This window comes from Chenopodium album, chromosome 23, assembly GCF_948465745.1.
Source record: "Chenopodium album chromosome 23, dcCheAlbu1.1, whole genome shotgun sequence".
In the NCBI taxonomy this organism is placed as follows: domain Eukaryota; kingdom Viridiplantae; phylum Streptophyta; class Magnoliopsida; order Caryophyllales; family Amaranthaceae; genus Chenopodium; species Chenopodium album.
Window position 1 is genome coordinate 8,896,785 of NC_137856.1, and position 27,923 is coordinate 8,924,707.

At 36.1% G+C, this 27,923-nt stretch overlaps 5 protein-coding genes across 5 annotated transcripts; 3 read left to right on the forward strand and 2 right to left on the reverse strand.

Annotated features, from left to right (window-relative positions):
* Positions 1-1,387: 1,387 nt before the first annotated feature.
* On the forward strand, positions 1,388-9,649 carry LOC145607805 (T-complex protein 1 subunit theta-like). Its single transcript, XM_081663401.1, has 13 exons — positions 1,388-1,653; positions 2,256-2,518; positions 2,621-2,767; positions 2,866-3,027; positions 4,272-4,349; positions 4,673-4,806; positions 5,937-6,009; positions 6,096-6,173; positions 6,313-6,435; positions 6,523-6,617; positions 7,746-7,955; positions 8,196-8,253; positions 9,173-9,649. The coding sequence occupies exons 1-13, from the start codon at positions 1,506-1,508 to the stop codon at positions 9,248-9,250; spliced, it is 1,647 nt and encodes a 548-aa protein (XP_081519527.1). The 5' UTR covers positions 1,388-1,505; the 3' UTR covers positions 9,251-9,649.
* A 766-nt stretch (positions 9,650-10,415) lies between these two features.
* Positions 10,416-12,829, forward strand: LOC145607958 (photosynthetic NDH subunit of subcomplex B 2, chloroplastic-like). The gene is made up of 3 exons (XM_081663553.1): positions 10,416-10,962; positions 11,985-12,404; positions 12,524-12,829. Exons 1-3 carry the CDS (start codon positions 10,480-10,482, stop codon positions 12,719-12,721), a joined length of 1,101 nt encoding a protein of 366 aa, XP_081519679.1. The 5' UTR covers positions 10,416-10,479; the 3' UTR covers positions 12,722-12,829.
* Positions 12,830-13,554: 725 nt separating this feature from the next.
* On the forward strand, positions 13,555-15,250 carry LOC145608568 (protein NDH-DEPENDENT CYCLIC ELECTRON FLOW 5-like). The gene is made up of 3 exons (XM_081664182.1): positions 13,555-14,176; positions 14,423-14,854; positions 14,959-15,250. The coding sequence occupies exons 1-3, from the start codon at positions 13,634-13,636 to the stop codon at positions 15,151-15,153; spliced, it is 1,170 nt and encodes a 389-aa protein (XP_081520308.1). The 5' UTR covers positions 13,555-13,633; the 3' UTR covers positions 15,154-15,250.
* A 625-nt stretch (positions 15,251-15,875) lies between these two features.
* Positions 15,876-19,264, reverse strand: LOC145609037 (protein SINE1-like). Its single transcript, XM_081664608.1, has 3 exons — positions 19,039-19,264; positions 16,903-18,505; positions 15,876-16,402 (listed from the first exon to the last, which is right to left on the reverse strand). Exons 2-3 carry the CDS (start codon positions 18,496-18,498, stop codon positions 15,902-15,904), a joined length of 2,097 nt encoding a protein of 698 aa, XP_081520734.1. The 5' UTR covers positions 18,499-18,505; positions 19,039-19,264; the 3' UTR covers positions 15,876-15,901.
* A 1,281-nt stretch (positions 19,265-20,545) lies between these two features.
* Positions 20,546-27,013, reverse strand: LOC145608076 (PHD finger protein ING2-like). Its single transcript, XM_081663679.1, has 7 exons — positions 26,847-27,013; positions 26,669-26,740; positions 26,359-26,552; positions 23,290-23,353; positions 22,565-22,827; positions 22,422-22,460; positions 20,546-21,047 (listed from the first exon to the last, which is right to left on the reverse strand). Exons 1-7 carry the CDS (start codon positions 26,890-26,892, stop codon positions 20,940-20,942), a joined length of 786 nt encoding a protein of 261 aa, XP_081519805.1. The 5' UTR covers positions 26,893-27,013; the 3' UTR covers positions 20,546-20,939.
* Positions 27,014-27,923: the final 910 nt, after the last annotated feature.

The following is a 27,923-nucleotide window of genomic DNA, read 5'->3' on the forward strand; positions in this document are numbered from 1 at the left end:
CGAAAATCAATAATCAAACCCAAAATAATTTTCCATAAAATCAAACCCAAAACTCAACGAAAAACAAATCAAACCGAGAAATTAACGAAAATAAAACCCACTAAAACAAACAACAAAAATCAACAAAAAAAACCGAAAGGAAATCAACTTAAAAAAACGAAACCAAAAATCAAACAAAACACGAAACCATACCTCAAACCTCTAATTACCTCGAATTTGATTTAATAAGACCGAATTCGACCTTAAAAATTCTAGATCTAGATTTTTCATGGTTGAATTCGACCTTAAAAACCATAAAATTTATCAACAGCACCACCTAAACATTTGGAAAGACAGATAACTGAATAAGAAAAGGAAAGTGAAGGAGAAGAAAAGAGGAAAATGAAGGAGAGGAGAAGAAGCGTGAGGAAAGAGAAATGAAAGAGGAGAGAGAAAGAAAAAAGAAGAAGGAGCGGCTTGAATGCGTGAGGAAAGAGAAATGAAAGAGGAGAGAGAGATTTAGGGTTGTGAGGTTTCCAATAGTTTAGTTTCACGCGTTTTGGGCCTTTTGGCCGTTTTATCTTGTTTTTTGTTTTTTTTTTTTTAAATTTTTTTTTGGCACTGCTGAGTCACCTGACTCATGTGCACACGTGTAGATCCGCCACTGATTATGACAATGGTAATCTAGTTATTGAGACGAGTATAACAATATCTCACATGAATATGTTTTTTCTTACAAATAATTCACAAAACGATACTCCCTCCATGTTTTAATAAGTGTTAAATTTCTTTTTTTTTTTGGTAAAAAGCTACAATAAAATATTATATCTTTCTCCTCTTATGGTCCCCAGACAAACTCACTACTACTTTTTTATTATATTTTTCCTCTCACATTCATTACTTTTCAATAAACTATTAACCATATTATCTTTCTTTTACAATTTTCTAATACTCCAACTACCCCACTTATCTATTATTTTATTTAAGTCAATTAAATTGTCTAAAACTATGTACCGGTCAAACTGTAACACTTAAAAAAAACACGGAGGGAGTAAAAAACAGAGGTGGTGAATAATATAATTGTATAAAAGTCAAACATGTCAAAAACCGAAGAAGTATAAATGGAGCTTTCCTAATAAAAAGTGAAAAATAAAAAATTTGTTTTTTTTTGGTGTTTAGAGAGCCACAAGGGCGAGGGTGAGAATCGATCTCATGATCTTTTGGAACCGGGAGGGAAGCTCTAACCACTTGAGCTATCCCTCACCCTCTAAAATAAAAAATTTGTTAGATTAGAGCAAAAGAGAGAGAAATTCTAGGGCTATTTTTTTTTTAAAAAAAAAAAAAAAACTGCGACTTTTTAATTTTTTGAAAAAGTAAAAAATTCTAGGGCTTTCGACTTAACTCTCTCACTTCTTCAAACTTGTTCTTCCATAACCACACTCTCTCACTTAAAACCCACTTCTCTGATCGAACTCAAACAAACCCTCCTCTTTCTCTCTCCTCTCCTTTGCTTTCTCTCTCTAAAAATGGGGTTCAATTTGCAGCCGTACGGTATACAATCCATGCTTAAGGAAGGCCATCGCCATCTTTCTGGTGTCGAAGAAGCCGTCTGTAAAAATATTGAAGCTTGCAAAGAGCTTTCCGACATTACTCGCACTTCTCTTGGCCCCAATGGTAAAAATATCCCTCCTTTTCTCTCTTAGATCGCAGATTCTGGGGTTTTGTTCTGATTTATGATGTGGGTTATTGCTTGTTTGCTGAAATTTTTTGTCTTGGAAAAAACCCAGATTTTTTTTTTTGCAGTTTTTTGAATGTTTTTTTTATGTTATTTGCTTTGTTTGAGTGTCAATTTTTCTGGGTTTATGTTTTAATGGGCTGAAAGGAACTTGCTCTTTTGGGAATGATTTGAATTGTTGGATTATCTATGTTAACTTTAGGTTTTTGGTATATTTGGATCCTTAACTCTAGCTTAATGTATTGGACATTGTCAATGATTTGAGTATTATATAGTGTAAATGCGCCAGTTAAATGAGTAATTAAGACCTAAATGAAGGTCCAAACCCCGAAATCAACCGCACTTTACTCTTGGATCCACTCTATTATTCGTCCTTGCGAACGGGTTTTACGTGCTTGACGGAGGGAAACATGATTTGGAGCACTTGAAGTAGCTTTAGGGTTTCTATATTATTTTTTTTGCCCTCATTTGTTGAGGGATCTCACATGGTTTGATATTACTATAAGTTGAATTTGGGAGATGTTTATTTTATGTTGTGTAGGGAGGAACAAATTGGTTATTAATCACTTGGATAAGCAATTTATTACAAATGATGCTGGTACTATCGTGAGTGAGCTCGAGATACAGCACCCTGCTGCTAAAATCTTGGTTTTAGCCGGTAAAGCTCAGCAAGAAGAGATTGGTGATGGAGCAAACTTGACAATCTCATTTGCAGGAGAGCTTCTTCGAGGTGCAGAAGAGCTAATAAGAATGGGATTGCACCCAAGTGAAATAATCACGGGATATACCAAAGGGATCAATGAGGTTCGTCATATCTATTATGCTTGATATGTTTTATTCAGATGTGTAACAGGTTTAAAGACACATGCTTATTGAATTGATATATTTTTTTAATTTTTCCTTTAGACAATTAGAATCTTGGGTGAGTTGGTTGAGGAAGGTTCTGACAAAATGGACGTGAGAAACAAGGATGAGGTTATTTCTCGGATGAAAGCTGCAGTCGCAAGCAAGCAATTTGGCCAGGAGGATATGCTGTGCAACCTTATTGCCGATGTAATTGGCCTTTGCTCATCATTTTTATGAAATCAGTTTTCGTGTAGTACTGGTAGTCTTTTATATCTTAATTGGCTTCAACTTACATTGTTCCATAGGCATGCATCCAAGTGTGCCCATACAATCCTGTAAACTTCAATGTTGATAATGTGCGTGTTGCGAAACTTGTGGGAGGTGGCTTGCACAACTCCACAGTTGTGCGAGGAATGGTTTTGAAGAGTGATGCTGTTGGCAGCATAAAGCGAGTGGAGAAACCCAAGGCAAGTTATTCTTCATGTTTCCATTGTCTTTTCATGAGGCGGTATTATTACTTTTATTTGATCTTCTTACATTTGTATATGTTACAAACTTACTTGTCGAGAGTGAGTATATAGCTCTATATGTTAGTTTATCCTGCCTACTCTATAATCATATTTGGTGTCTTTAAAAATATTGTCACACCCTATTACCGCTATTATGTTATTTCTTTTCAAATTTGTTATTATTTTCTCACCAAAGGTGAAGGAATTAAGATTGACAATTTGCCATCCTGGATTATAGTATTTTTACTCTTAATGACTAGCTTTCTCATGAGCTCCATTTTGTTGACCGCTGCGTCTCTTTAATTTACTTTCCACTTGCAAAGAAGAGCTCAGTAGTAAGTTTTGATAGATGGAATTAAGATTGACATTATGCTATTTGATAGATGGGTATACGTGATGTTCAATGTTTGGAATGAAGTGGCTCAAAATTAGGAGAAGGGGGACTTTTGTTCCAAGTATGGTAAAAGGTGTGGCTTAGATTTATGCTTACATTAGAAAGATCAACTGGATGACTATTGACTAAGGATGTGTGATCCTGTTATGTCTGTGAAGAACTTAGACATGAAGGAAATTTGCAAAATTGACTTGGGATGTAGGGATTGGGTGGGGGGATAAGATATGTCTCTGAAGAACTTAGACATAAAGGATAATTGCAAAATTGACTTGGGAGTGTGGGGGGGGGGGGGGTCACTTGACTGTCTAAAGCTCACTAAAGACATTTCCCTTAATAGAAATTTGTAGTGTGCTAACAATTAGAGGTGAAAATCCCATAGGAGCCACTCCTCTTGTTTGTAATATTTTGGAGTATTTCCTAGTCTTCTTATTGTATCCTTGGCGCATGTCTCTTTCTAACTTTGACCTTGTTCTGGTCAGATCCTTATCTATTCCTTCCTACTTACGAACCCTTTCAATTTATTGTCACTTGTTGGATTTTCATGTTAACTTCTATGATTAGGATGTCTTTTACATTTCTTCTAGAAATGCTACTGTTTTCACTACAACTATTGTCTACTTCTAGAAATTCTACTTCATTCACTACCACTGTTAGCTCTTTCAAAACTGTTAAGTGACTACTTCCTGGCTTTATGTACTGTTCTGTTACTAATTTACTCTCTTCTACATTTGTACTCATAAGCTCCTGATATTTTAATGTGGGAAAATGCAATACTATAGTCCTTGATTGTTTGATTGTGCATTTTCAGGTTGCTGTGTTCGTACAAGGTGTAGATACTTCAGCTACCGAAACAAAAGGAACTGTTCTCATTCACAGTGCTGAGCAGGTACCCTGGCTATTTATAGCTTACTTTGATGATCAGATGAAAATATAAAGTTTGCAATTGCCTTTTGGACCCTTCATTTTATGTCACATCCCCATGCCAGATAGTCAATACTATGAAATGGGTATCGCTGTATTGCCCTTGAAAATTTCATGAAATAGCGCACGTGTTACGAATAGCCAAGTCTAAAAAACGTTGGCCTATATGAATACTGTGTTTAATTGGGCATGGCTATTGTTAATGTTCGAGATGGGTGTTGTGAAATTAGAATACAGTTGCTATTGTAATTCTATAGTAAATCTTGTATATATTTCCATACTTTGCAGCTGGAGAATTATTCCAAAACTGAAGAAGCAAGAGTTGAAGAGCTCATTAAGGCAGTTGCCGAATCTGGTGCCAAAGTTATAGTCAGTGGTGGAGCTGTAGGAGACATGGCATTGCACTTCTGTGAGCGTTACAAGTATGTGTTGTCTGCTTCTAAAAGCTTTATATTCATTTTGTTCCTTAATTTTGGTGATGAGCTTGACAAAGCCTTGTTTGCAAGTTCAGAAATTTGTAAACTTGTGAAAAGAAATTCATGTGGGCGAAGGCAACCTATTTCCTTTTGTCTTTAGTTATAAATAAATAAAAAGCTTACAAGTATGGAGCCATGGCCCATGGGCATAGTACGCTATCCAGTAAATGAAAACTTTATTTAAATTGTCATGCCTTGATGATGTAATTTCATATGGTCTCCTCATACATTTAAAATTGTTGACTTTATTTAATGGTATTTGGAAAAATTTTAAGTCCTGTTGCTACTTGCTAATACTGGATAGCTCTCTTTTGGTATAACAAGCTTCAATGTAGAGGATGATAACCAGCATGACATGTGCATATTGCTGTTGTGTCAATTTGTTTCATTTAATTAATGTCTTCGTTTGGTGGATAATTTTGTTATGAAGTTACTTTCTTCTTTTTACCAACCAATGTGATGGAGTTATGATGTATGTGAATTGCGAAGTGCTTTGTTTGGTCTTGACATGCTAATTCTGGCTGTTGTGGTGTAATGAGGTTGATATTCACCATATAGTAAAATGATTCTTACTTGTTGTGGGATCTTGAGTATAAATTAATTGCTACTGTAATTTGTTGATATGCTATGTTGTACTCCCTCCGTTCCTAAATGTTTTTTACGTTTTCATTTAGGGTGCTCCTCTTTATTATTTACATTTAGTATCTTTCTTATTTTAGTCATAAATTTTGGACAAAATTACCCTTGTTTTACAATTTTAATACTCAAAAGTCCTTACTTTTCCATGTGCTATTGTACTTTTTGTACTATTTTAATAGTTTTTTAACACTTATTATTACTCTCTCTCTCCTCTCTCCTCTAATTTCTTCACCTCACATGCTTAACATTGTATTTTTCAATAAAATTGTACTTTCAATCATTGAAATATTCCAACATACCTCTACTTTACACAATTTCTTAATAACCGCGCATAAATCCAAACGTAAAAAACATATGGGAACGGAGGGAGCAGTAAAAAGGGAATGCTCAGATTCTTTGTGCGTTTTGGATGTTAATTCTGTTTCTCTTGGTTGCAGGCTTATGGTCCTCAAGATCAGCTCTAAGTTCGAGTTGCGAAGATTTTGTCGCACAACTGGGGCAGTTGCACTGGTAAGAAAATCTAAATGTGGTGGTTGTCTTTTAAGTTATCCTTTTTGGTTTCGCTAACTTATGTGCGCTTATAATCGGTATGGCAGTTGAAACTCAGCCAGCCTAATCCAAATGATTTGGGACATGTCGATTCTGTTTCCGTCGAGGAAATCGGTGGTACCAGGGTATGTTTGTTGATCAGCATTTTTACATCCAATTATGTTATAGGGTGGTTGTCTCTTATAGTTCTCTTATGGCTTCTCTCCAGCTCCCTTGTCTTTAATGGTTGTAAAAATTTATTCTTATATTATCTTACTCCTGTAGGTGACTGTTGTGAGAAATGAAGAAGGTGGAAACTCTTTGACAACTGTGGTATTACGAGGAAGTACAGATAGTATATTGGATGATCTGGAAAGAGCAGTTGATGATGGAGTAAACACTTACAAGGCAAGTTTTTGCAATTTGTTTTTCTGTCTTCATAAATATTGGAGTTTGAATAAGATGCTCATGTTTTGTTATGCTTTTTGTTTCCAGGCTATGTGCAAGGATAGTCGAACTGTCCCTGGTGCAGCGGCTACTGAGATTGAGTTGGCAAGGAGATTGAAGGAATTCTCCTTCAAAGAAACAGGGTAATTATGGATCTTAGACTTTTAGGATGATTATGTTAGTACAAAGCTGTTAATAACTAGTCGGAGGAACCTTGTCTTGATAGGTTTTCTCATGTCCTTTCGGGTCTGACCAAGCTGGTCATTTTGCTGTCATATCATCACTGCTTTAGTTAACCTGCAGTGCTGCCTACTGAGTGCTGGCCATGTTTCTCCTTTCTCAGCTTGCACTCTTTGTCTTTTTTTGTGATAAGATGTCATGTCTATTTCCATTTTTCATAATAATAACTATAATGTGTATTTTGTTCTCTGCCATCTTCCTAGGTCTTTCAATTAGTTTTTAATGCACTTTGTTGTGTATTCATGCTAATTAGATAGAGTCTGATTTGAACATAGTAGCTTTAGAACATTATTAATCCGTTTGGATTATTTCTCCACCGTGAAAGATTCTAGTGCCATGCATGAATGTCAAATTACTTGTAATGGTAATTATGCATGCAATTTTGACTTGTCTATTATGTTCCTTGTATTGAATTATCCTTAGACTTTGATGGACTTAATCATGTTAATGTATGAACAATGCTATTTCGGAATTTGTAGAAGGTTTATTATGGGTTACTTGTTTTTTTTAATCTCGTCAATGAATGTAGGATTTGTATGCTGATGCATGAAATTTGATTCTTCAGTTCTGCTTCCTTAATTGACTCTAATTTTAGAAGACATCATGTGGACTAAGCTCTCCAATCACTTTTGGTGTCGCATTTTTTGTTCAAGTAAATGTAGGTTTCAAGAACTGTAATTTTAGTTGTTGGTAAAGTATCCATTGCTTCTGTTCTTATCTGCTTTATACGTGTATATTTAAAAGCTTGCTTATCAATCGGAGAAGTCATATGGAAATAATTCGAGCATTCTTTTCACACACTAGTGCTTTTTCTTTATTATTAATCTCTCTACTTCTAATTACTTCAAAGTAGTTGGATGAATTGTTTGCATGTCTACATTAGGCTTATTTTTCTAGTCATTTTCCCATCATATCTCTTTCTAGTTTTATCTTCATTTTTTGCTTAAAGTCTCATGGTATGTGCAATATTATCAGCCCTGTTGCTCTGAGAAGAATTATTTTACATTATGCTGAACCATTCATGTCTACAGGTTAGATCAGTATGCCATTGCAAAGTTTGCAGAGAGCTTTGAGATGGTCCCCAGAACACTAGCAGAGAATGCTGGCCTTGATGCGATGCAAATCATATCATCATTATATAGCGAACATTCATCTGGGAATACAAGAGTTGGCATTGACCTTGAGGAGGGTGCCTGCAAGGATGTTTCAGCATTGAGTATCTGGGACCTCCATGTCACCAAGTAAGTTATTTTCTGCTCGCTAGTGTACTTATTTCCCAAATTTATGTCAAATTTTCATGAAATATTTAATCGAGGAATCTCAGTTTAAATTGATGTATTAATATTTTAAATCAAGTGTCAATTATTAATTGCCCTTCTAGTAATGTACTGGCCAAAATATTTAGTTAGAGCTGCTGGTCTTAACATAAAGCTTGTATCTGAGCTAGATAATCGAAACTTATATTACTGCATTCTGTGCAGGTTCTTTGCTCTCAAATATGCTGCCGACGCTGTCTGCACTGTTCTACGAGTTGATCAGGTATATTACAACTTGCTTTGTAGCTTAAAATGTTGGAATAAATAATGTTGGTAAAAGGTTGATTGTCTAGTGTCGACTAACATGGCAATAATCCAATTGGTAAAGGAAAGTTAGGTTAGTTTTTCAGAGTTCAACTCTTCTTCCTGTATCATTAGTTCATAATACTATTGAGTCTGCTTTGCTAAGCATCGTGAAAGAGGGGAGGGGGGGGGGGGGGCAACTCAAGATATCTCAATTCTCAACTGCTTTACTATTATAACTTGTCAGTGTATGATGCCTGCGTTTATATAGTCTCTGTAACTATGAACGGCCTATTAGATAACTCTGTGCACTTACAAACTGGCCAAACCCACCTCTTGTAGGACTTACTAATGTTCTTTTTTGGGGCAATTCACCCGCTTTAGCATTAGTATTGAACTGTTCAACTGGGGGTATAAGTCTCGCTGTGACCATTTTCAATAATATGGTTGGTTCTCTTAGCTTTAAAAGATGCACATCAAGGCCCTAAGGAAAAGGCATGGGCAAGGACCTCAAGGAACACTTTTACACAATTTATATTTGTTCGTTGTAAAGGTATAGTGAGATATATTGAAGAGTTTGTCAAAAAAAAAAAAAAAAGATATATTGAAGAGATTAGTGAACTAACCTGAATAGGCTAGAATCACCGTGGCAGACTGTGCTGGCAAGTGGCAACCACTGGAGAAGCCTTGGCATTAAGCCAGTGACTGCCATTTCTCAATTGCTAGCCAACTTGTGAATTGGTATAATTAATCTTAAATAATTGTATTATAAGTTGAGGGTCAAACCTTATTCAGGATGCATTTACATATTTCTTGCATCTTTGCTCTTTCGTGTTCTCCTGATTAACTCTTGATTTACAGTAGTTAGGTTATTTATACTGGTTAATTTTGCCCTGCAGATAATAATGGCGAAACAAGCTGGTGGACCCAGGAGAGATGCTGCCGCTGCTGCTGGTGCTGGAATGGAAGAGGACTAAGTGCTTCCTATGAAAAGCTTTTTTTGGTTGTGATTTTGTTGGTTCACGTAAAATCCGTTTCCTGGCTGCATTATTTACCTCTTGTTTTTGTATTTTTTTTTTAATGATATGAAACACAAAATTTTGCTATGGATAGTGCTAGATTGTTGTTGTAGCTATAGTCAGAAGAAATTACTCAATTAGTAAAGAAATACTGTTAGTCGTAGATCAGTTCTAAGAGTTCATGTCATATGCATCTTGTTTGGGGAAGAAAGTTGAATCTACAACTTTAATTTTATAGTTCTGATTCTTTCATTCTCCCAAATCCCAATCATCTTGTTTTGGTAAGGTAGTGAGCTTCCTACCTCTGTAAACAACTGTGTCGTATCTAATGTTCTAATCTTTGAAAGAAATTCAACATTTTTGGAGTTGTTACCATTTACCAAGTCCTGTAGTAAATCTGTTACATATGGGCTTGATTAGGTGACAAAACCTTTCATTTAAGTCAGCGTACGAGTGATCTGAATTTTTTAAAAAAATGTTCAGCCCCTGTGTACCCTGAGGTTAGGTGGTTGTGAATACAGATTAAGCACGAAGGGCTGCGGGTTTGTCCTGGTATTCCCAGCCAATTTTTGAAAAAGTGGTGCTGTCGGCTTTGATCAGAGGCCTGAAGTTGTAAGTTAATTGTGATGATATATAATTAATCAGTTTACAAAAACCATATAGTAACAATTTAATGGAAAATATGCATGCATTCTCTGTTTAGAGTTACTGGAACATTATGAAAGACCGTAGCTTTCAGGCTATGGAAGGGTAGCAGAGTTGCTGTTGAGTTGGCTAAATGCGGGGTGACCTTCATCGGGAGATGCACTAGATTTCTGCATGTCGTCCAAACAATTACTTCGTATTTCATGACAAGTCGTAATCTTTCAATTAAAATTGTTATCTCAACAATATCAAAAGTATAACAAGTCGTAATCTCTCAATATAAAGATGTAAGGTAAATAGATGTTTATTAATTATTACTCCATATGTTCTACCTTTCTAGCCTCATTGCAACAACCAAATCTGAAAAAAAAAGAATTAAATAATAAATCAAGAATGTAGCCAAAGTTACGAAATATGAAGCCAAAAAATGGGTGTCCCACTCCCACTTACGAGAAAATCCCATTTGAAAAAACCAAAAAAAAAAAAAAAGAGGATGAGAAACCTCTATCTCACCTCATCATCTACTGCAGCTGAGACATTCTATGGCCTCTCTACTACCATTCTCCCTGCTCAAACCCACCACAATCTGCAAAGCCTCCTCAGCCCCGGCAACAACCGCCTCACCGTCTGCTCTAGTTGAGTCTCTCAATGATCAGTTTGGTAGAAAAGGCATAAACTTCTTAGAATCAACTGATACTAGTACAAATGTTAACACACCCATAGTTGAGCTAAGTGTAAGAAATGGAAGCTCATTAAAGCTGCAACTATCAAATGCACATGTTACCTCGTATAGGCCTAAAGTGTACTGGAAAGACGACGGTTTTGAGGAGGTTTTGTATACACTTCCACAGTCCAAAGGCGGTATTGGATTAGTGCTTAATGATGTAACACAACCAGTTATTGCTGCTACTAAGAAACCTGACCCTTTCAGAAAGTCTGAACCTGCTGCTGCTAAAGGGTCAGTGCTAGCAGGAGCTGAGTGGTCTGTAAAAAATGTTGATTCTGACTCTTTTGATGCTGTCCAGGTATAATCGAAACACGGTTGTCTCAACTTTCTTATCTCGTTGTAAACAGTATAGTATGATAAGTTGATCGATTGGCCAATTAATTTGCTTCTAAGTATTGAATTATGCAACATAATAATGTATAGGTTTTGATCTGTATTTAGTTTGAAATACCAGTATCTAGCAAACTCTAGTTTGCAATGGCTATAGAATTTCTTAATAAGGCCATAAGGCTACTCATATCGGAATTCCTCAATGACGCTTCCAAAAGGAGCTAGAAGAGTACAGAACTAGTCACATACGAAATACGAGTACTATTTTAGGATGTCAAGATAATATTGTCACATCTCCTAATGTAGTAATGAGAGATCATTAGAGTTATCTATGCCATTACTTGATTTTATTTATGACACGAAAGAGTTGACTTAGCTATTACTAATATTTTTGGGGGGTAGAATCATACAGTAATTACGAGGATTTGGGAATTTGGGACCAAGAGGCGACTAGATGGAGTCACGGAGAAACTAGTTTCCAGACTGTTTAATTTGACAATTTCTGACTGGCTCACTGCTTCCCTATGAGGGGTTTGCAATGGCACTAAAACGCTAAATTGGGTTTTAATCTTGTTTGATTGCTTGTTACGTTCAGCCTGTCTGCTTATTATGCTCAGCTAGAAGTTATCTGGAAATTATGGCACCCAAGTCAATATGAAATCCAAAGATTAGAAGCATGGATTTCAAGATATTATAGCACAACTCTAAACACTTTATTTCTGTTTAAGGAACTTAAGTAGATACATTCAAATGTATTCGAATGTTACAAATACTTAGCAAGCTTAGCTACCTATAAGAAGATTGTATGTCTGATCTCAGCACAGTTCGCCGGTTTGCCCCTGTAATTTTATTTTTTATAGCATAGGATGATTAGTGGAAGCTTAAAACCAAAAAGGTTTATAAGCCATCAGTTGTTCTGCTAGACTTTTAAAAATGCATTCATTCCTGTGTCCCCTTTTCACTTAATCAGCTAATCTAGTCGTCTTTCAGGTTGAATTGAGTTGCACCAGTGGAACACTGGACATAACATATGTAGTTTCCCTGTATCCTGAAAGCATGGCATCAGCAGTTCTAGTGAAGAACAATGGCCGCAAAGCGATTGATCTTACAAGTGCAATACTCAGCCATATCAAATTCAAAAAACGCGGAGGATCAGGAATACAAGGACTTCAAGGTTGCTCTTATTGTTCTCACCCTCCTTTATCTTCACCTTTTGAGCTTCTTTCTCCTTCTGAGGCCATGAAAGCTGATAGTTCCCAGTCTCCTAGCAAGCCCGGTCAATGGACCACGCAAGATGTGCCTATTACCATTTTAAAGGATAAGTTTAGCAGGGTTTATACAGCTCCTCCTTCAGAGAGATCTAAGCGATTCTACAGAACCCCGCCATCAAAATATGAGACGATTGATCAGGTAACAGAATAAACCTCTGTCTGACTGAAAGTCTGAAACTCTTATGTTTACTGCATAATAAAGCTGGTACATTCTGCTATCATTTCCTGACTGAAACTCTTATGTTTACATTGTTTCAGGGAAAGGAGCTTGTGTTTCGTGTGATTAGAATGGGTTATGACGACATATACTTAGCAAGCCCTGGTTCTTTATCTGAAAAATATGGCAGGGATTATTTCATTTGCACAGGACCTGCTTCGATGTTGGTACCAGTGACTGTGGACCCAGGGGAGGGGTGGAGAGGGGCTCAGGTTATCGAGCATGATAATCTTACATAATTTGTAATTACATTCGCTGTAAAGATGTGTCATTGTAACATGATTTATCACCTTGAAGATAAATAGGCTTCATAAATCATTTATTCATGTGACTATGTGAAAGTTTACCAGTTAGCTAAAACGCCCAGAAAAATTGACTCATTTGAGGTAAACATAAAAATAGCAGTGAAATATGAAAACCTACTGGATGGAATGGAAAATGAGCTCTCCAGTTTTGTGCAAATTATATCCTACAACCCGGAGTATGATGGGCATTGTGCTCCAAATGAACAAGACAAGATTTTGGAACAATTAACATGTTATAAACTCCATATTCTGATATTCATAATGAATTTATCAATATATTTGTCATAGAGTTTATGTTCTGAGTGCATATTTGGATCAACAGATAGTAAGATATGGTGCTATTTTATGATGTAATAAGAGTCTGATGGATGAGGCTGCTTACAGCATCCTCCCTCCTAAGGCCTTTCCTCTTCACCTGAAAAAACACTTGCTCCACATTTTAGGACGAACTCAATCAAAGCCTTAATCTCATAAGTGGGGTTGGATATGTGAACCAAAAGCTCCATATGTTAGGACAAATCAATTACATAAATAAGCTCTAATAAGTTCAGATACTCGAATTTAAGGTGAAATTTGATGGGAGACATTTCACTTGGCCTCTGATTTTTTTTTTTTTAGATTTAACAGTAAGAAATTTTATTTTTAAGCTAATCACCATGAGTGGAAAATAATTAACAGAAAATATCTCAATACATACTTACTTCCAACTAAAAGCTCTGCTTAAGACAAATTGCTGGTAGCAAGGATAAGTGGACCCTCTCTATCTTCTTTTGCTTCCTGTTGGACTTCATGTCCTTCCAACATTCTATTCTATGAACACCATATTCTGATGGAACACAAGTAAAAATGTCTTGCAGTTTTCTCTTCTCATCAAATTTCTCTCTACTAACCACTACAAAATCCATAAACTCCCCTACCTCATTACCTCCTCATCTTTTGTCTACTTCATCCCGATATATTACCTTCAATAAAAGAGACTTTGTATTACCAATATCGGTGAGTTCTCCTTCAGTTGCCTACCCACAACCTCCCTTCAATGTTGAGTACTTGCAGAGTGAATTTGGAAGCCATGGAGTATCTTTCGCTGAGCTTGGACAAAGCAGCTATGTCATCAGGATGCTCTTGGAGAATGGAAGTGCAGCCAGTATTTTGATGCCTAGTGGTCTGATCACTTCCTATAAGCCTAAGATGTGGCATGGAAGCTCCATTGAGGTTTTGCATACCTCTGTTTCAGAACGAGGAACTATGTATGGAGATGGCGGTGGTGCTCCTGTCATTCAAGGTGGTGTTTCTTTGGCCTTGAACTGTGTTGGTGAGAATGGATTTTCATGGTCTCCTGTTAGTTGGGTTCTGACTGATGTTAAGGGGAGCTCCCAAGACTCTATTCAGGTTAGCTTCTGATATTATTAGAGAAACATTTTAGGAATGAACTGAACTTATTTTTACTGAACTAAAATTATTTTTTAGTGAATATTATATTTATAAGGTGAAGTAAACAAGGCCTAAGTGAGTAGATTGAGTTAAAAATTGCTGAATATGGTGCAAATATTTATAGACAGTTTTGCTGTTGTAAGGTGATTAAAATTCAGTTTCCTCGCCACAGTTTTTCTGATGGCATATTGTATTAAAATGCAGGTAGAAATGATAAGCAGAGAAATTGGAAACATGGTTGAAGTAAAGTACAACATAACTCTGAAAGACGATACCTTGACTTCAGAGGTCAGTATTTCAAACTCGAGATCTTCACAGCTCGAGTTAACAGGTTCTATTCTTAGCCATCTGACTCTGAGCTCACCAGATGCCACTTATGCATTTGGATTAGAGGGATCAAATTATGTCAACAAGCTACCTCCCATCTCAGACTTCTTCATATTGCCTCCCAACTTGGCAAAGAACAAAAAGTCATGGCCTCCATCATCACTCAAGGAGTTGTTTGGTTCAAAAAGCAACGATACAGAAACAAACGAGCAAACAGAAGGTGAAGAGGAAGATAATTATAAGCATTTATCAGGAAAAATGAGCAGGATATACACTTGTGCACCTCGAAACTTCACAATAATAGACAGGGTTTGGCTTTTTATCTTGTTACTTCTAAATCTAATTTCAAAAACTATGTAGAAAAGTAACGATAATTAACTGGACTAATTTGTTGAAATTTGATTTTTTAAAAGGGTAAAAGAAATTCAGTCATTGTTGGAAGGAAGGGCTTTGAAGAACTATACATGTACAGTCCAGGGTCAAGCCATGAACTCTACGGCAAGTATGCATACTTGTGTGTTGGACAATCAGCTTTGCTCAAACCTGTAACGTTAGGTCCTGAACAATCGTGGAAAGGCGAGCAGCGCTTACATAATCCAAATCTTTAAATTCCATAGTTAACACTTCCATCTTGTAAAAAGAACCCATCATACAAAATATATCAACTAAATGAATTAAATCTGTCTTTGTTGTGTTAATGTGAAATTTCTTTTTCTTTTCTTTTTACAGAACTGCTGAACAATGACTCTTTGTTAGGTATTTATTGACTCTATTAGACTTGCTCTCAGGTCTCAGGCTATATTCCTCCCCATTTTGGAGGCCATTTTTTTGTATAAATTTCCAGAAATGCTATCATTGTTGAAAACAAATAAGTTGTAAATACAACGTATGTTGTTTATGAAAATCTTAGAAAATAACTTATCACAATGGTAGACTGACATGACTTTTGGAGTATCCTTCTACTCCTGCTGCCTTCTCTCTTTTCTCAGGCTCACTGATATCCGAAATGGGACTTTTTTTTACAGATGACAGACCAACTTCTGTGGTCATTGACGATAACTGGACAAAAAGCACCCAGCTCTGTTGATTATCATAAGCTGTTGGTCATAACAGAAATTTATAAATTCAGCATAATAAGAGAAATCTTATACAATGATAAATTTTCCTGCCAAAAGAGACCTATGATATTCTCCAAAGAGAGCTACTTGTAGTTTCAGAAGATGAAACGAGTACTCATTTGTACAGATACAATACAGCTTAACAGATTGATACACAGCAGGTCTCTTTTATGGAAAAAATGCTGTTTTCCCATGACAATTAAATGAACTAATCATGCTACACTGGAAATTAAGGAAGCTAAGTTGGAACCACTCCAACGAATTCACCCTGATCACCTAACAATAACACTGATGCAAAACCTAAAGAAAATACCAGGACAATTAACAACACCGAAGTGGACATCTTCAGCAAGTTCCGCCCAGGAATTTTCACAATCTTCTCAGATGTACTTTGATCTCTATGGAACATTTTGAGAGAGACATCGCCATTAGCCATGGCCAGAACGTCTTGAGTTGATGAGACTGATTCTGAATTAGAATTAGAATGACTCTGATGATCTTCAAATCCATCCGTCATGTTGCCAGTGCCATCTTGGGGCCTATTTTTATTTAAGCAACTGCTTTGGTTATACTTGACTACAGGGCTCCATTCACAATTTGCTGAGCAAGGACTTCTCTGTCTTCTAGATTGATCGCCAAAGTAGTCTGAATTCTCATCATTATCCTGAAGTGAACGAACAAGCTTCCTAGGAGTAGTAAAAATCTTAACATAATCGAGATTTATCTGAGAGCGAGTCCTCTGAAAACACCAAAAAGAAAGAAATTAGCAGCAAGCTTCAGGATTATTGCAGCCACAGATCAATAGAATAGACTAAGGCCGTAAATTTTCATCCTGAGATAGGCAATTATAGTAAAATACTACGTCTTGCCAAAGGATAGGAAGATGATATGGCATACATATTCAGAATTATGCACCAAAACAAAACTTAAAAATGCCAACATAAATTCTAGCTCCATGATTAAAAAGTAGAGGGAGTAAAAAGGATGTGATAAAATATAAACAAAAGCATAATGCACTATTAAAAGCACTCAAGCAATTAAACACAGATTTAAACAACAGCAATTATTTCAAAAATTATACATGTTGGTAGAAGAATCATATGCTATAGCATGTTTCTAGGCCCATACAAACTTGTATGTCAAGTTTTATTTCCTAGCAACTGTAATCAGGGAACTAAGAAACTAAAGTCTACGCAACATTATTATTTCAGGAATAATTGAGATCGATGTTTATGTTACCTGAGGACTGGGAGTTTGGCTTCTCATTGATGGGCTTTGAGATCGGCTTCTCAAAGCTTTGTTTACTGGAGTTTGAGGTCGGCTTCTCAGAGCTCCATTTGCTGGACTTTGAGCTCGCCTTCTGAATGCTCCATTTGATGGACTTTGTGGTCGGCTTCTTAGAGCTCCGTTTGCTGGACTTTGAGCTTGCCTTCTAAATGCTCCATTAGATGGACTTTGTGGTCGGCTTCTAAGAGCTCCATTTGCTGGACTTTGAGCTCGCCTTCTAAATGCTCCATTTGATGGACTTTGAGGCCGGCTTCTCAGTGACCCATTTACTGGAGTTCCAGGAATAAACCCTGGAAATCCATTAGCATAACTTCTCCTACTATCAGAACCTTCATCTTGTTCTGAGGACACATGAGATCTGGCGCTTTCATGAGCAAGTTCTGAGAAAAGTCCATCCTTCAGGGACACATTCACATATCCATTTTCTTGACTCCATTGCTTCCTATTGAAATTTCTTCTGATATGATTCCCATTACACGAAGCTTGACTCATTGACATTGGCGAGTCCATGAAAGACTCACCAAACGAATCAAAGGTCTGTGATTCGGGTGACACAGACAAAGGTGACTGGCTGCCAGGACTTGATAACTGTCTCCGGCTATTACTACTCCTACTGAAGTTGGAACCAGTCATTGAAACCTCGTCACAACTGATCTTAGACCCTTGATCTACTAATAGTTTTTTAGCAGTCTGCAATGCTTCAAATGCAGCTCCCTTCACGTATGGCATCTGATCAGATTGACAGTTCTCCATCTCCACAATAATCGAGTCTAGCTCCGAAAAAATACTCCTAATATCCAAGCATTTCATCAAGGAATGCACCATCTGAATGGCTGTCAAGCGTTTCTGCGAATTCTTCTCAGTCAGGCCACAATTCAAGATATTCAACCCCGCCCTTATCAACAGCCGTGCATAAGCCTCAACTGTAAGACAATTGCGTTTAGCCAACGACATAACCAACCCCATATGAGAATTCGTTTGTGTCGATTTATCCTCCAAGGCACTAGCTAGCTTTAAGCAAACCTCATTCACCATTTCATCAGAAGCAAACCTCCAATTATCACAATCCACAAGGGCTTTCAAACAAAGGGCAGCACCACAAGACAGGCTCTCTTGAGAGCCCAAAAGAGCATCTGTAAGCGGCTTACAAAGTGAATGGATCAACTGTTGTTTCTTATCTTCCGGCGTAGCAGCCTCAATCCCATACCTAGCAATTGCAGGAACCACCTTAGAACATGCCTGCTGAAGAGGAAATGACCCTCCACTAGTAGTCAAAGTCTTAATAATAGAAGACATGATATTATCAAGTTGTGGCACAATGTTAGGTCCATGTACCCTAGCAAGGACTTCATAGATGGAAATGGTGTACTCCCCCGGCGATGAACCGGCATCCTTAGTCTCCGAAACTTGAGCAAGAAATAGCGGAATCGCTTTCGAGTCCATGTCTTTTACATACAATTTCAGTGCTTTCATTGCAGACCTCCTACAGTCTGCATCCTTTAGTTTGGCTAACTCTTGCCGTAATGCAGGACTCAAATTCCTACCCATTGATAACCTGGCCCAATTTTATACATACAAAGATAAGAAACAAATCAATAAAAATCACATCACAAAATACATATAATCCACTAAAAACATTCAGATTCCCATTTCACATTTTCAATTGAAAAGAAAATCCCATATTAATTTACTTATTAAAGAACTAAAAAATGTCACTAAATTGAAAAAACAAATACCCAAAGGACTGAACTTTATCATAATAAACCTAAATTAATCAAATACCCATTTTACTATTTACATCATTGAATAAAACCCACATCAATTTCACCAAGAAATCAATAAATGCAGCAGAAATATTGAAAAAAGAGAGTGGACTTTTTATAACCAAGAAATCATATTTTTCGGCCTTGTGATTATACAACATGCTAAAATATTAACAGCCCATCAAATATTTACAAATTTGACAAACACCCACATCAATTAAACCTTAAAACCCCCAAAAAAATTGACCCAAATCAAATTAAAAAACACAAGAAAAGTTACACTTTTATGAAGTTATAAGAATAGAAAATGGAAGAAAGAAATTACCTGGGCCAATGCAGCAGATTAAAGAAAGAGATTAAAGTCGAATTACTGTTGAAGATATTCACTTCAAATGATGAAATTCTTTAATTTGAAACGAATTATTTTTTTTTAAAATGGGAAAAGATAATAAAAGATCTACTCTTTCTTTTTAAAGAAGACAGAGAAAGTAAAAATATTCAAAATTTGGAAAGAAATCAAGAAATGAATAGTCAAACAAAATGAGGAAAGAGCAGCTGTAATGCATGAAACAGGGGTTTAAATTTTTTTTCTGGGGTTTCTAATTTTTTGGTTTTTTTTAGGGTTTAAACAATTATTACAGCATTTAAGAATGTGTACTGTATGATCCAATTTATAAATGTTTATAGGTTTGAATTTTTGGCATGAAATGCGCGCATTGTGTTTGTGACGTTTGAGTAATGTGCATAATAAAGACAAACAATTTGAATCTGTTCTTGGGAAACGGGAATAACCTTTAATTTGAATTTTTTTTCATGTAATTCCCTCCGCTGCCCCTCACTCTCCTCGGCTCTTCTTTGTCTTTTTTTAAAATTTGTTTTTGTTTTTGTGATCAAAGGAATATACTCTCTATGTTCAACGAGTAATATAAATACCATAATCTGTATGTTATACTGGGTACATAAGATTAGAGGGCAAAGTAGTGTGTGTAAATAGTGCAAAGTCAAATAGAGTCATTTATTTTGAAAGGGAGTAACGATTTGAATTGATTTTGAAAGAAAATTATTCAATTACGAAATATCGAATTTAAAAATGATAAAAGAATTAAGAGCATATATACTAGTGGATCAATGTTAAACGGATAGATCGGATCTGATCCATCGCTTGCTTCATCTGTCACCACCCGCTTCTCATCTATTCGATTGGGATTTTCGTCCAATATTTTGAGATAGATGGATCAAGTTCACGGATATCCGTCTATTATTGTCATTCTTATTCATTATGCCCTGTGTTGCTCATCATGTTTTTTGTGTGTATGATATAAACCATGCTATAAACTCCACGGAATATATCTTTCTCAAACAAGTATACCTTTTTCTGGATAACTCTTGTCATTCATGAGGATATAGTAGAGGTTGGCTAGTTGGAGACAGTTGATCATTCTAGCTAGTCATCGATTAGTTGGATAGTGGGTTTTTTTAGGGTCTGTTCTTGTCAGATACTCAGATTATTTTCAGTTCAGTTCCTAATATCCTCCTCCATAATATATTCAGTTCAGTTTAGTCCAATCAACAACTCTAAAGTTATGTGTTTTGTCTCTCGTCTCGTAAATGCCCATGTACATTTTTCATGGCCTAGGCGCAACTTTCTAGCGCCTACGCCATAGTATAGGCACAAATCTGAGATGCCTACAAGCCCCTTTTTAAACAATGAACTTTATAAAACTAACCACAAAATTATAGCACACACGTTAGCCGCCTTAGTCATTATAAAATTATCTAGGCATATAAGATTTTAAAAAATAAATCACATAAGCAATATAGCACAAGACAAAAATATAAGTTGTAGAGTATCATACACTGCTGCTCTCTGCAGATTAATCCACATTCTGGCTTAACAAAGGAAATTAGCATTCCCTTGACAAGGAAAGTTATGACACCCAGAGAAATTACAAACTGTTAAGGCCATATTTACAATGCACATAACAGCCAAATCAATCTCGGAAAGTTGTAATTCCTAATAAAAATTATTAGACAACTCGTAATATCAGCAAGGGCTTCAAGTTGCTACTCCCAACCAAAATGTGACTCAAAAAATTGTTAATCCGATGGCAGTAAAATTGAATCGCTTTACTGAGGCAAAATATAGAAATAACTTCTGAATCTTGAACTGAATGATATTATGCTGATCCACCCTGGCTTTGGAGTTGATTAAAACAGAAAAGTGATTCAATTCCGAAACTGAGGGCTGCAAGTTGGACAGTACCATTTCCCTTTGAATCTCGTTTCAGGGGTCAGTCCAACACACGCATAATGAAACCATTCTCCTCCTTGACACTGACAACATCAGAATTTTACTTTCAGAATAATCAACTAAAATAACAGTAGAACAAACCGTACGAAAAAACAACAGCTGAAGCTAATAAAGGAAACGGCTGTTAGGTCCAATTCAGGTGAAAAATGAGTGATAAAATTCCACCAAAACAAGGTTAAAAAAAAACAATGAGGAGCGAACTTGGCAATTGCTGTTCTTTGGCAATGACGCACATGGGTTAAACTAGTTGCTTGTAATCATGTTGATATTAATTTGTAGAGAATGTCAAGCCTGCACAGACAAAGCTAGACAAACAACTAATGGACAATTTCCAGATTCGAATAAAAGTTTTACCCAATAAAAATATCATATATTTGTCCTTAGATCTCTGTATAAACATTAAGTCAGAAAATTCACTGCCTTTTTAAATTCAAGTGAAAAGAAAGAGCATAATGGCAGTTGAATTGCAGGATTAAACCAACCAAAATTTAACGTTTCCAATTGTCAAACCACATGTTAATGACTAATGGACAAATGATAACTAATTACTTTGGTTAAGTAACAAATACAATAAGCAACATAGAACAGAGCATCTTGACAGAACCCCTTTTATGTTTCTTCTCTTTTACATACCTCCACCTTAAACCCCTCTTTTTATCCTACTGAGAAAGCCGTGAATTTTTCTATCAAAAGGGCGTAACTTTTCTCAAACAAACTCACATTAGCAAAACAAATCCACTAAACCAATAAAATGGACACAAGGAGTCAAAATTTTAAATCATTGTGAAGGGAAGCATGATGGCGTAGTAATAGGGTATACAAGGGTTGAATCTTCATTTGTTCTAATACTCCTGAATTATACTCCCTCCGTTTTTAAATACTTGCTCCATTTCTCCATGCGCGGAGTGTTTTAGGAAAAATTGGAGAAAGTAATAAAATATGGAAGTAGTGGGGTTGTTGAGAAGTACAAAATTGTAAAAAAACAAAAGTAGTGGAAGAATGGGAGGAGAGAGAGTATTATTTTGGGTCCATCAAGTGTAAGAAATGAATTAAATATTGTAAAAGTTTTCCAAAAAAGGAAATGGAACAAGTATTTAAAAACGGCCGGAAAAGGAAAGTGGAGCAAGTATTTATAAACTGAGGGAGTATCTACAACACTAAGTTTTCAAACTTCAATAAAAACATCCCTTGTCCATTTATCAGCACTTCACACATACCAAAACAAAAAAAAAAAAGGTCCACGCACAAACTGAAGTTTGCAGCATTAAGTAAAAACCCAAGTTGGCATGTATCTTTAGGTGCACCATTGAAATAGACAAAAGGCAAGAACTCAGGAGCCTTTAAAGGGCCATAAATCAATAGATATAAAGAGCAGTGCACAAAAGGCAAACACTTACACTCTCATTGTCACATGCTATCATATCCCCAAAGGATACCTGCAATATTGAACACATATCATTAAAAAAAAAAAATTAAGCAAGATAATATGCATTTAAATAGCCTTTAGACGAAACCAATGAGTTTAATATTAAGTATTCACCTGATGACAAACGCAGTAGATTGGTTCATTTGGATCAATAGGCTGATCAGTATCAACAGGGACAGGGAATTCCTTTTTGTGGCTACCAGGAGGTGGCATTAGCTCTGAATCTTTATCTCGCTCACGGTCCCAATCCCTGTCTCTGTAACTAAAGCGCCTTGATTGAGGTGTTCCATATGCACTTCGCTGCTTTTCAGATTTTGGTACTGTCATTATGGGAAGGGGTGGAAGAATGGCAGGCTCATCTGGTGGTAACTTCCCCTCTGCATAAGTTCAGAGGAAATATTAGCAATGAGCACAAACCTAACTTAACAGTAAAGTCTACCACCTCCCCCCCCCCCCCCCCCCCCAAAAAAAAAAAAAAAAAAAAGAAAAGGGTATTGGTGAGTTGACTATGATTCATTGAGATAGGACCATGATGACGAGATGAGCCAAGAAATTCAAGCACAATCATCACCAACAATTAGGAGCAACACCCTCCCCTCCTTAATACAATTAGCTAATAAAAGTGCAACAAATCGATAACCAAGCTCTACAGCTCCATGGGCTAAGTGAAAATAGTATAAAAGGCTGTTTTTCAGATTTGCAAAAGGAGAATACTAGAAAAATAAGTTAATCTGTTATAAACATCTTGATCATGGAAAGCAAATATATGGTTGAAGGAATTTTTAGATGAGGAGAGCTACAGCAGGCCAGAATTTGAATAATACAATTGAATAAGATACCTTGCTTTAGATCTTCAGCAAAGTAGTTCAGGTCTTCATCTAGACGCTTTATATGACTATCTATCTGCAAGGAAATACACTGCTTCAGCAGTTTAATTGCAAAGAAAATATGCAAATGAATATACATGGATCCCATAATGATATATTTGGTGTCCACTCTTCCATTCATAAGCTGTTTGTAAGAGTTAAACATTGCATGTCACAAAAGTATTAGCCCAGACTTTAAAAACACCTAAGTTTCTGATTTCCACTAAACAAGTCACTAAGAAGACATCAAGCACCTTTAATATTAGCCACTACCAAGCACCAGATGACTAATCACATAGATATTTGTGAGGAGCAAAATAGAAAGTATCAAATGAACTACATCACACAGGGCACCTGAAAACACCCGAATAGAAACACTATAGCAAGTGAACCTAAGTCTTAAGCTATTGCTCCTCCGTTCCATAAATATTGCAACATGTAGAATTTCATGCTTCCTAACGCGTAACTTTACCATTGATGTCTTAGGTAATTAGTAGATAAAATGTATAAAGTTGATATCTTGAAAACATAAACCGAGACAAATCTAACAAGATCTCACATGACTTTATTTTTTAAATATGAATCATAATAGATGGTCAAAAGAAAGTGCTAAAAGTGTGAAAGTTTCGAATGTTGTAACATTTATGGAACAGAGAGTATGATAACTTACAAAGTCTCAAATTTTATTACTAAGCTTAGCAAAATACTTGTGCTTAATACATGCTGCCTAGTCCAAACATATAGGTCCTTTTATGCATTAATAAAAATTATTAAAAAAAATTAATATATTAACATTTAAGATTAATCCAACAATCTGTTACAAAATCAAATGTAGTGTAGAAGTCAAATTTTTGCAAATACTAAAGAACGGAGGGGGTAATTGTGCAACTCTTAATAGAGATAAGTACGTACGATGTAATGAGCTTATAAAAGATGCTAAGTTATGGTTGGGTTAGTAGCAAGATTTAGGGGCCGTTTGGTTTGGGTTAATCATCAAAGGAAATAGGAATCAACTGCCCTCATTCCCTTTGTTGTTGTTTGTTAGACCATTTTTCCCATTCCCTTTACCCTGTTTATTACCCCAAATCCCTCTAAGTTTATTCCCCACCTCCTTTAGACTTTTTTATTCCCATTCCTTAGCTACCACCACATCACCACCTTCCTACCTCCACACACCACCGAGAAACCCAACCACCGCACTACCCACGCTACGCCGCCTCTTTGACAACCCTCGCCGCCTCTCCCCCTCCTTGTAAAACTCTCTTCTCCTCACGCAAAAACATCCCCAGCCCTCCCTCTCCCCGCAAAACCGCCGTCTGACCCTCCCCCTCCCTTGAAACCTATGTTTCCAGGATTTTTCGGGGTTGATTTTCGGGGAAGAGAGAGCTGCGCGGGGCAGGGGAAGAGCTAAAAAAGGCAGCGAAGGTGCGGCTGGTGGTTTGGTGGACGGTTGGTGGCTAGACCATGTGGAATGTCTATGAATTAGGTGGTTGTGGGGTGGTGGGCTGATGGGATTGTTTCCCTTTGTTTTTAAAACAAACAATATAGAGAATATTGGGTATTTTCATCCCATTCTCTTTATTCATTCCATTTCGTTTACCTTGGGTGAACCCCTTAGCAATTGTATGTGATTTTGAATCAAGGGGGAGTGTTGAGTAACGTGATCAAAATTAGTTCCTATTATTTAGGAGTGTTGGTAGCCTAGGATTCTTAATTAAAATTTTTTAGTTTGTTAGCATGTTGTTAGTGGTGAATGATACTAGCCATTAGTGGAAGACATGTCACTAATTCTTAGAATTTCAATCTATATTTTGTTAGCAGCACTTTTCTATTTAAAGCCTTGATAGAAAGCGGACTGAATTTCAATCTTAGAATTTCCAAGACTTTTTATACGAAAGCGGACTGTAATTCTAAGAATTAGTGACATGACCTCCACTAACGGCTAGGATTATTCATCACTAACAACATGCTAACAAACTACACTATTTAATACCTAAACTCCCAAAGCAACAAACATATCAACAAATAAAAAGTAGAAATAAAATTTAGACCTAAACTCCCAAAGCAACAAACATATCAACAAATAAAAATTAGAAATTTTAGCTAGCACTTGTTTTTTCAAGATCTTTCTCCTAAAGCATGCATATAAATGCTAAAAAATGACAAAGTGTGAGAGAATAGAAGGAAAGGTTATACTCCTATTGTCTTATAATATACTGCCTATATCCATTTTCATGGTCAAATTTTAATCTTATCAAAAAATTCTTAGTATGTCCAAAAAAATTATAGTCATGAGAAATAATGGTAGGTTCGTATCAATGTGAAGTTTATAATATTAGTTTTTAGCTAATCCAAAATTGAAGAGATTGGTAGCCAAAAGTACGTTTTGAAGACCGTGCAATGGACATTATATTATGGGACAAAGGGAGTATAAACTAAGAGTCTAAGACCAACCAGATGACTTTGGCGTCTGATTTTAGAGCTCATAATGTGCCTAGATTAAAAGACATTTAACTCAAGGAATCAACTGCAAAACCAGAAGAACTTAAGTTAAGCAAAACCCTTTAAAGGAATTTTCAAATATCCAAACTATTAGTAGATGAAGCAAGAGCTCAAACATACCAAATCCACTAGCTCAAATTCAGCAACTCAAACCAAGTATCTAGAGATCCAAACATAATACTAATGGAAAACTTGAATAGTTAGAATCCCCACCTGAATTTGCATATTTTCTAAGTTATGGTTGCAAATATATTAACATACAACAAGATTCCTATTTCCTAATGTGATTGGTGTGCTAGTCTAATTCACTATTGTAAGTACTTTGGCTACAAGTTACTCATATATTTTGTTCCGGCTTAAGCTAATGCTAGAAGTTACTTGTTACATCATACCAATTACATCTAGAATAAGCTGCCTACTACAGTATAACAATCCACCATCAATTCTCTAATTATTAGCAACGAAACGAGCATGAAAGTAACTAAAAGCTCCAACATTCGAACATTAAAACGAAAAATCGGAGACAAAGGAGAAGCTTACAAGATCATGAGCTTGTCGAGCGAGTAAAACCTTCTCAGTACAAAGGCTTAACGCATTATCCTGAGTCGCTTCTATATCTCTCCGCAATTTGTCAAGTCCAACATCATCATCTTCACCATTATACCCCTTTTTCGAGCTCTGGCCCGAAATCCCTAAACAATACTTCGTTTGTTGCCTCGTCTGGTTTATCATTCCTTCCACCACCACCACAAATCAACAAATTTCAAAAAACCCAAATCGAAACATAACCCTAATTTTCCAAAATCAACATCAAATTGAACTAAATTCAAAATTAAAAGAGAGAAAGTACCCTGGGAACGTTCATCCAGCTCGCGGATTGTATTGAGAAGCCTTTGAAGCTCAGCAGGCAAGGTACTGGCATCTGTAGATTCACAGAAAATTGGGAAATTAATCAAATGAAGATTGGGGATTGAGAAATTAATCAAACATAATAAATTGAAGATAATTAGGGGAATAAGAACCCTAACATTCCAAATAATCATCGACGTAAACACCAGTTCTTGCAATCGCCATTGTTTTTCTCTCTTGTAGTGCGTTATTGAGGTTTGTGTTTGTCGAATTATGGTAGTGTCACTTCTCTCTATATTTCGATCTCAGAAAAGGAGGGAAGCAAAACTTTAATTTTTTTAGGGGTATTTTAGATTTCTGTTAATGGTTGCGCTAAATTACAACGGATATCCCCTCAATTCAAGAAAAAAAAAAAAAAAAAAAACCAACGGATACTAACTTACGGATTAGGCTATAGGAATGTCAAACAGGTCGTGTCGTATTGGATTCGTGTTTGTGTCAATGTTAAACGGGTTGAAAAATTCTTGACCCAAACCTAACACGTTTATTAAACGGGTTGAAAACCCTTGATCCAAACCTAACCCGTTTATTAAACCTGTTACCCGGATAACCTTTTACCCATATAACTATATAATTAATAAACTAATTAATATTCAACCAAAAAATTAAAAAGAGATACACCATTAAAGATACAAGAATTTTAAGTTAGTTTTAACAACTAAAAGTTTAAAGCTAGTGGTTTTAACAACAAAAACATACATAAGAATAGTCCCAATTCAACCTTTAAATGATAAGCGTGGAAACTAGATAGCTTGAAAATTGATGAATTGAAGATAGGTGAAAGTCTTAAATAAGAGTATGGTAAGACACTTAGGTATCTAGAATCATCGAAATGTTGAAAAGTTAAAAGTTTCATTTTTACGCCAAATACCACCAAAATTTAACAACATTTATGAACGGTGCCAATGTTTTTTTTTTCCTTACAAAACTAAAATTTTAGAATTAAAAAAAAAAAACAGTTTTTTTGTACTACTTAATAAACAGGTTAAGCGTGTCAGGTTCGGGCTAACAGGTTGTCGTTCAACCCATTTGTATAATCGGGTTATGTGTGTCAGTTTCGGGTTGAAAATTTTGACCCAAAGTCCCAAACCTAACCCGTTTAATTTCGTGTCGGGTTCATGTCGAGTTGTCGTGTCGTGTTAGCTTTTAACATTCCTATTAGGCTATGTTTTTAATTTAGGGGTATTTGGTGTATT

Bases quoted from the DNA above. Each gene is read 5' to 3' on its own strand.
- LOC145608568 (XM_081664182.1), top strand. From the start codon at position 13,634: ATGTCTTGCAGTTTTCTCTTCTCATCAAATTTCTCTCTACTAACCACT. The intron at 14,177-14,422 runs GTTAGCTTCTGA...ATTAAAATGCAG, and splicing joins GCTCCCAAGACTCTATTCAG to GTAGAAATGATAAGCAGAGA. The intron at 14,855-14,958 runs GTTTGGCTTTTT...ATTTTTTAAAAG, and splicing joins ACTTCACAATAATAGACAGG to GGTAAAAGAAATTCAGTCAT.
- LOC145607958 (XM_081663553.1), top strand. From the start codon at position 10,480: ATGGCCTCTCTACTACCATTCTCCCTGCTCAAACCCACCACAATCTGC. The intron at 10,963-11,984 runs GTATAATCGAAA...GTCGTCTTTCAG, and splicing joins ACTCTTTTGATGCTGTCCAG to GTTGAATTGAGTTGCACCAG. The intron at 12,405-12,523 runs GTAACAGAATAA...ACATTGTTTCAG, and splicing joins AATATGAGACGATTGATCAG to GGAAAGGAGCTTGTGTTTCG.
- LOC145607805 (XM_081663401.1), top strand. From the start codon at position 1,506: ATGGGGTTCAATTTGCAGCCGTACGGTATACAATCCATGCTTAAGGAA. The intron at 2,519-2,620 runs GTTCGTCATATC...TTTTTCCTTTAG, and splicing joins ATACCAAAGGGATCAATGAG to ACAATTAGAATCTTGGGTGA. The intron at 6,010-6,095 runs GTAAGAAAATCT...TCGGTATGGCAG, and splicing joins CAACTGGGGCAGTTGCACTG to TTGAAACTCAGCCAGCCTAA.
- LOC145609037 (XM_081664608.1), bottom strand. From the start codon at position 18,498: ATGGGTAGGAATTTGAGTCCTGCATTACGGCAAGAGTTAGCCAAACTA. The intron at 16,403-16,902 runs GTAACATAAACA...TGGTGTTTTCAG, and splicing joins GCCAAACTCCCAGTCCTCAG to AGGACTCGCTCTCAGATAAA.
- LOC145608076 (XM_081663679.1), bottom strand. From the start codon at position 26,892: ATGGCGATTGCAAGAACTGGTGTTTACGTCGATGATTATTTGGAAT. The intron at 26,553-26,668 runs GTACTTTCTCTC...TGGTGGTGGAAG, and splicing joins GCTGGATGAACGTTCCCAGG to GAATGATAAACCAGACGAGG. The intron at 23,354-26,358 runs GTAAGCTTCTCC...ATTTCCTTGCAG, and splicing joins CTCGACAAGCTCATGATCTT to ATAGATAGTCATATAAAGCG.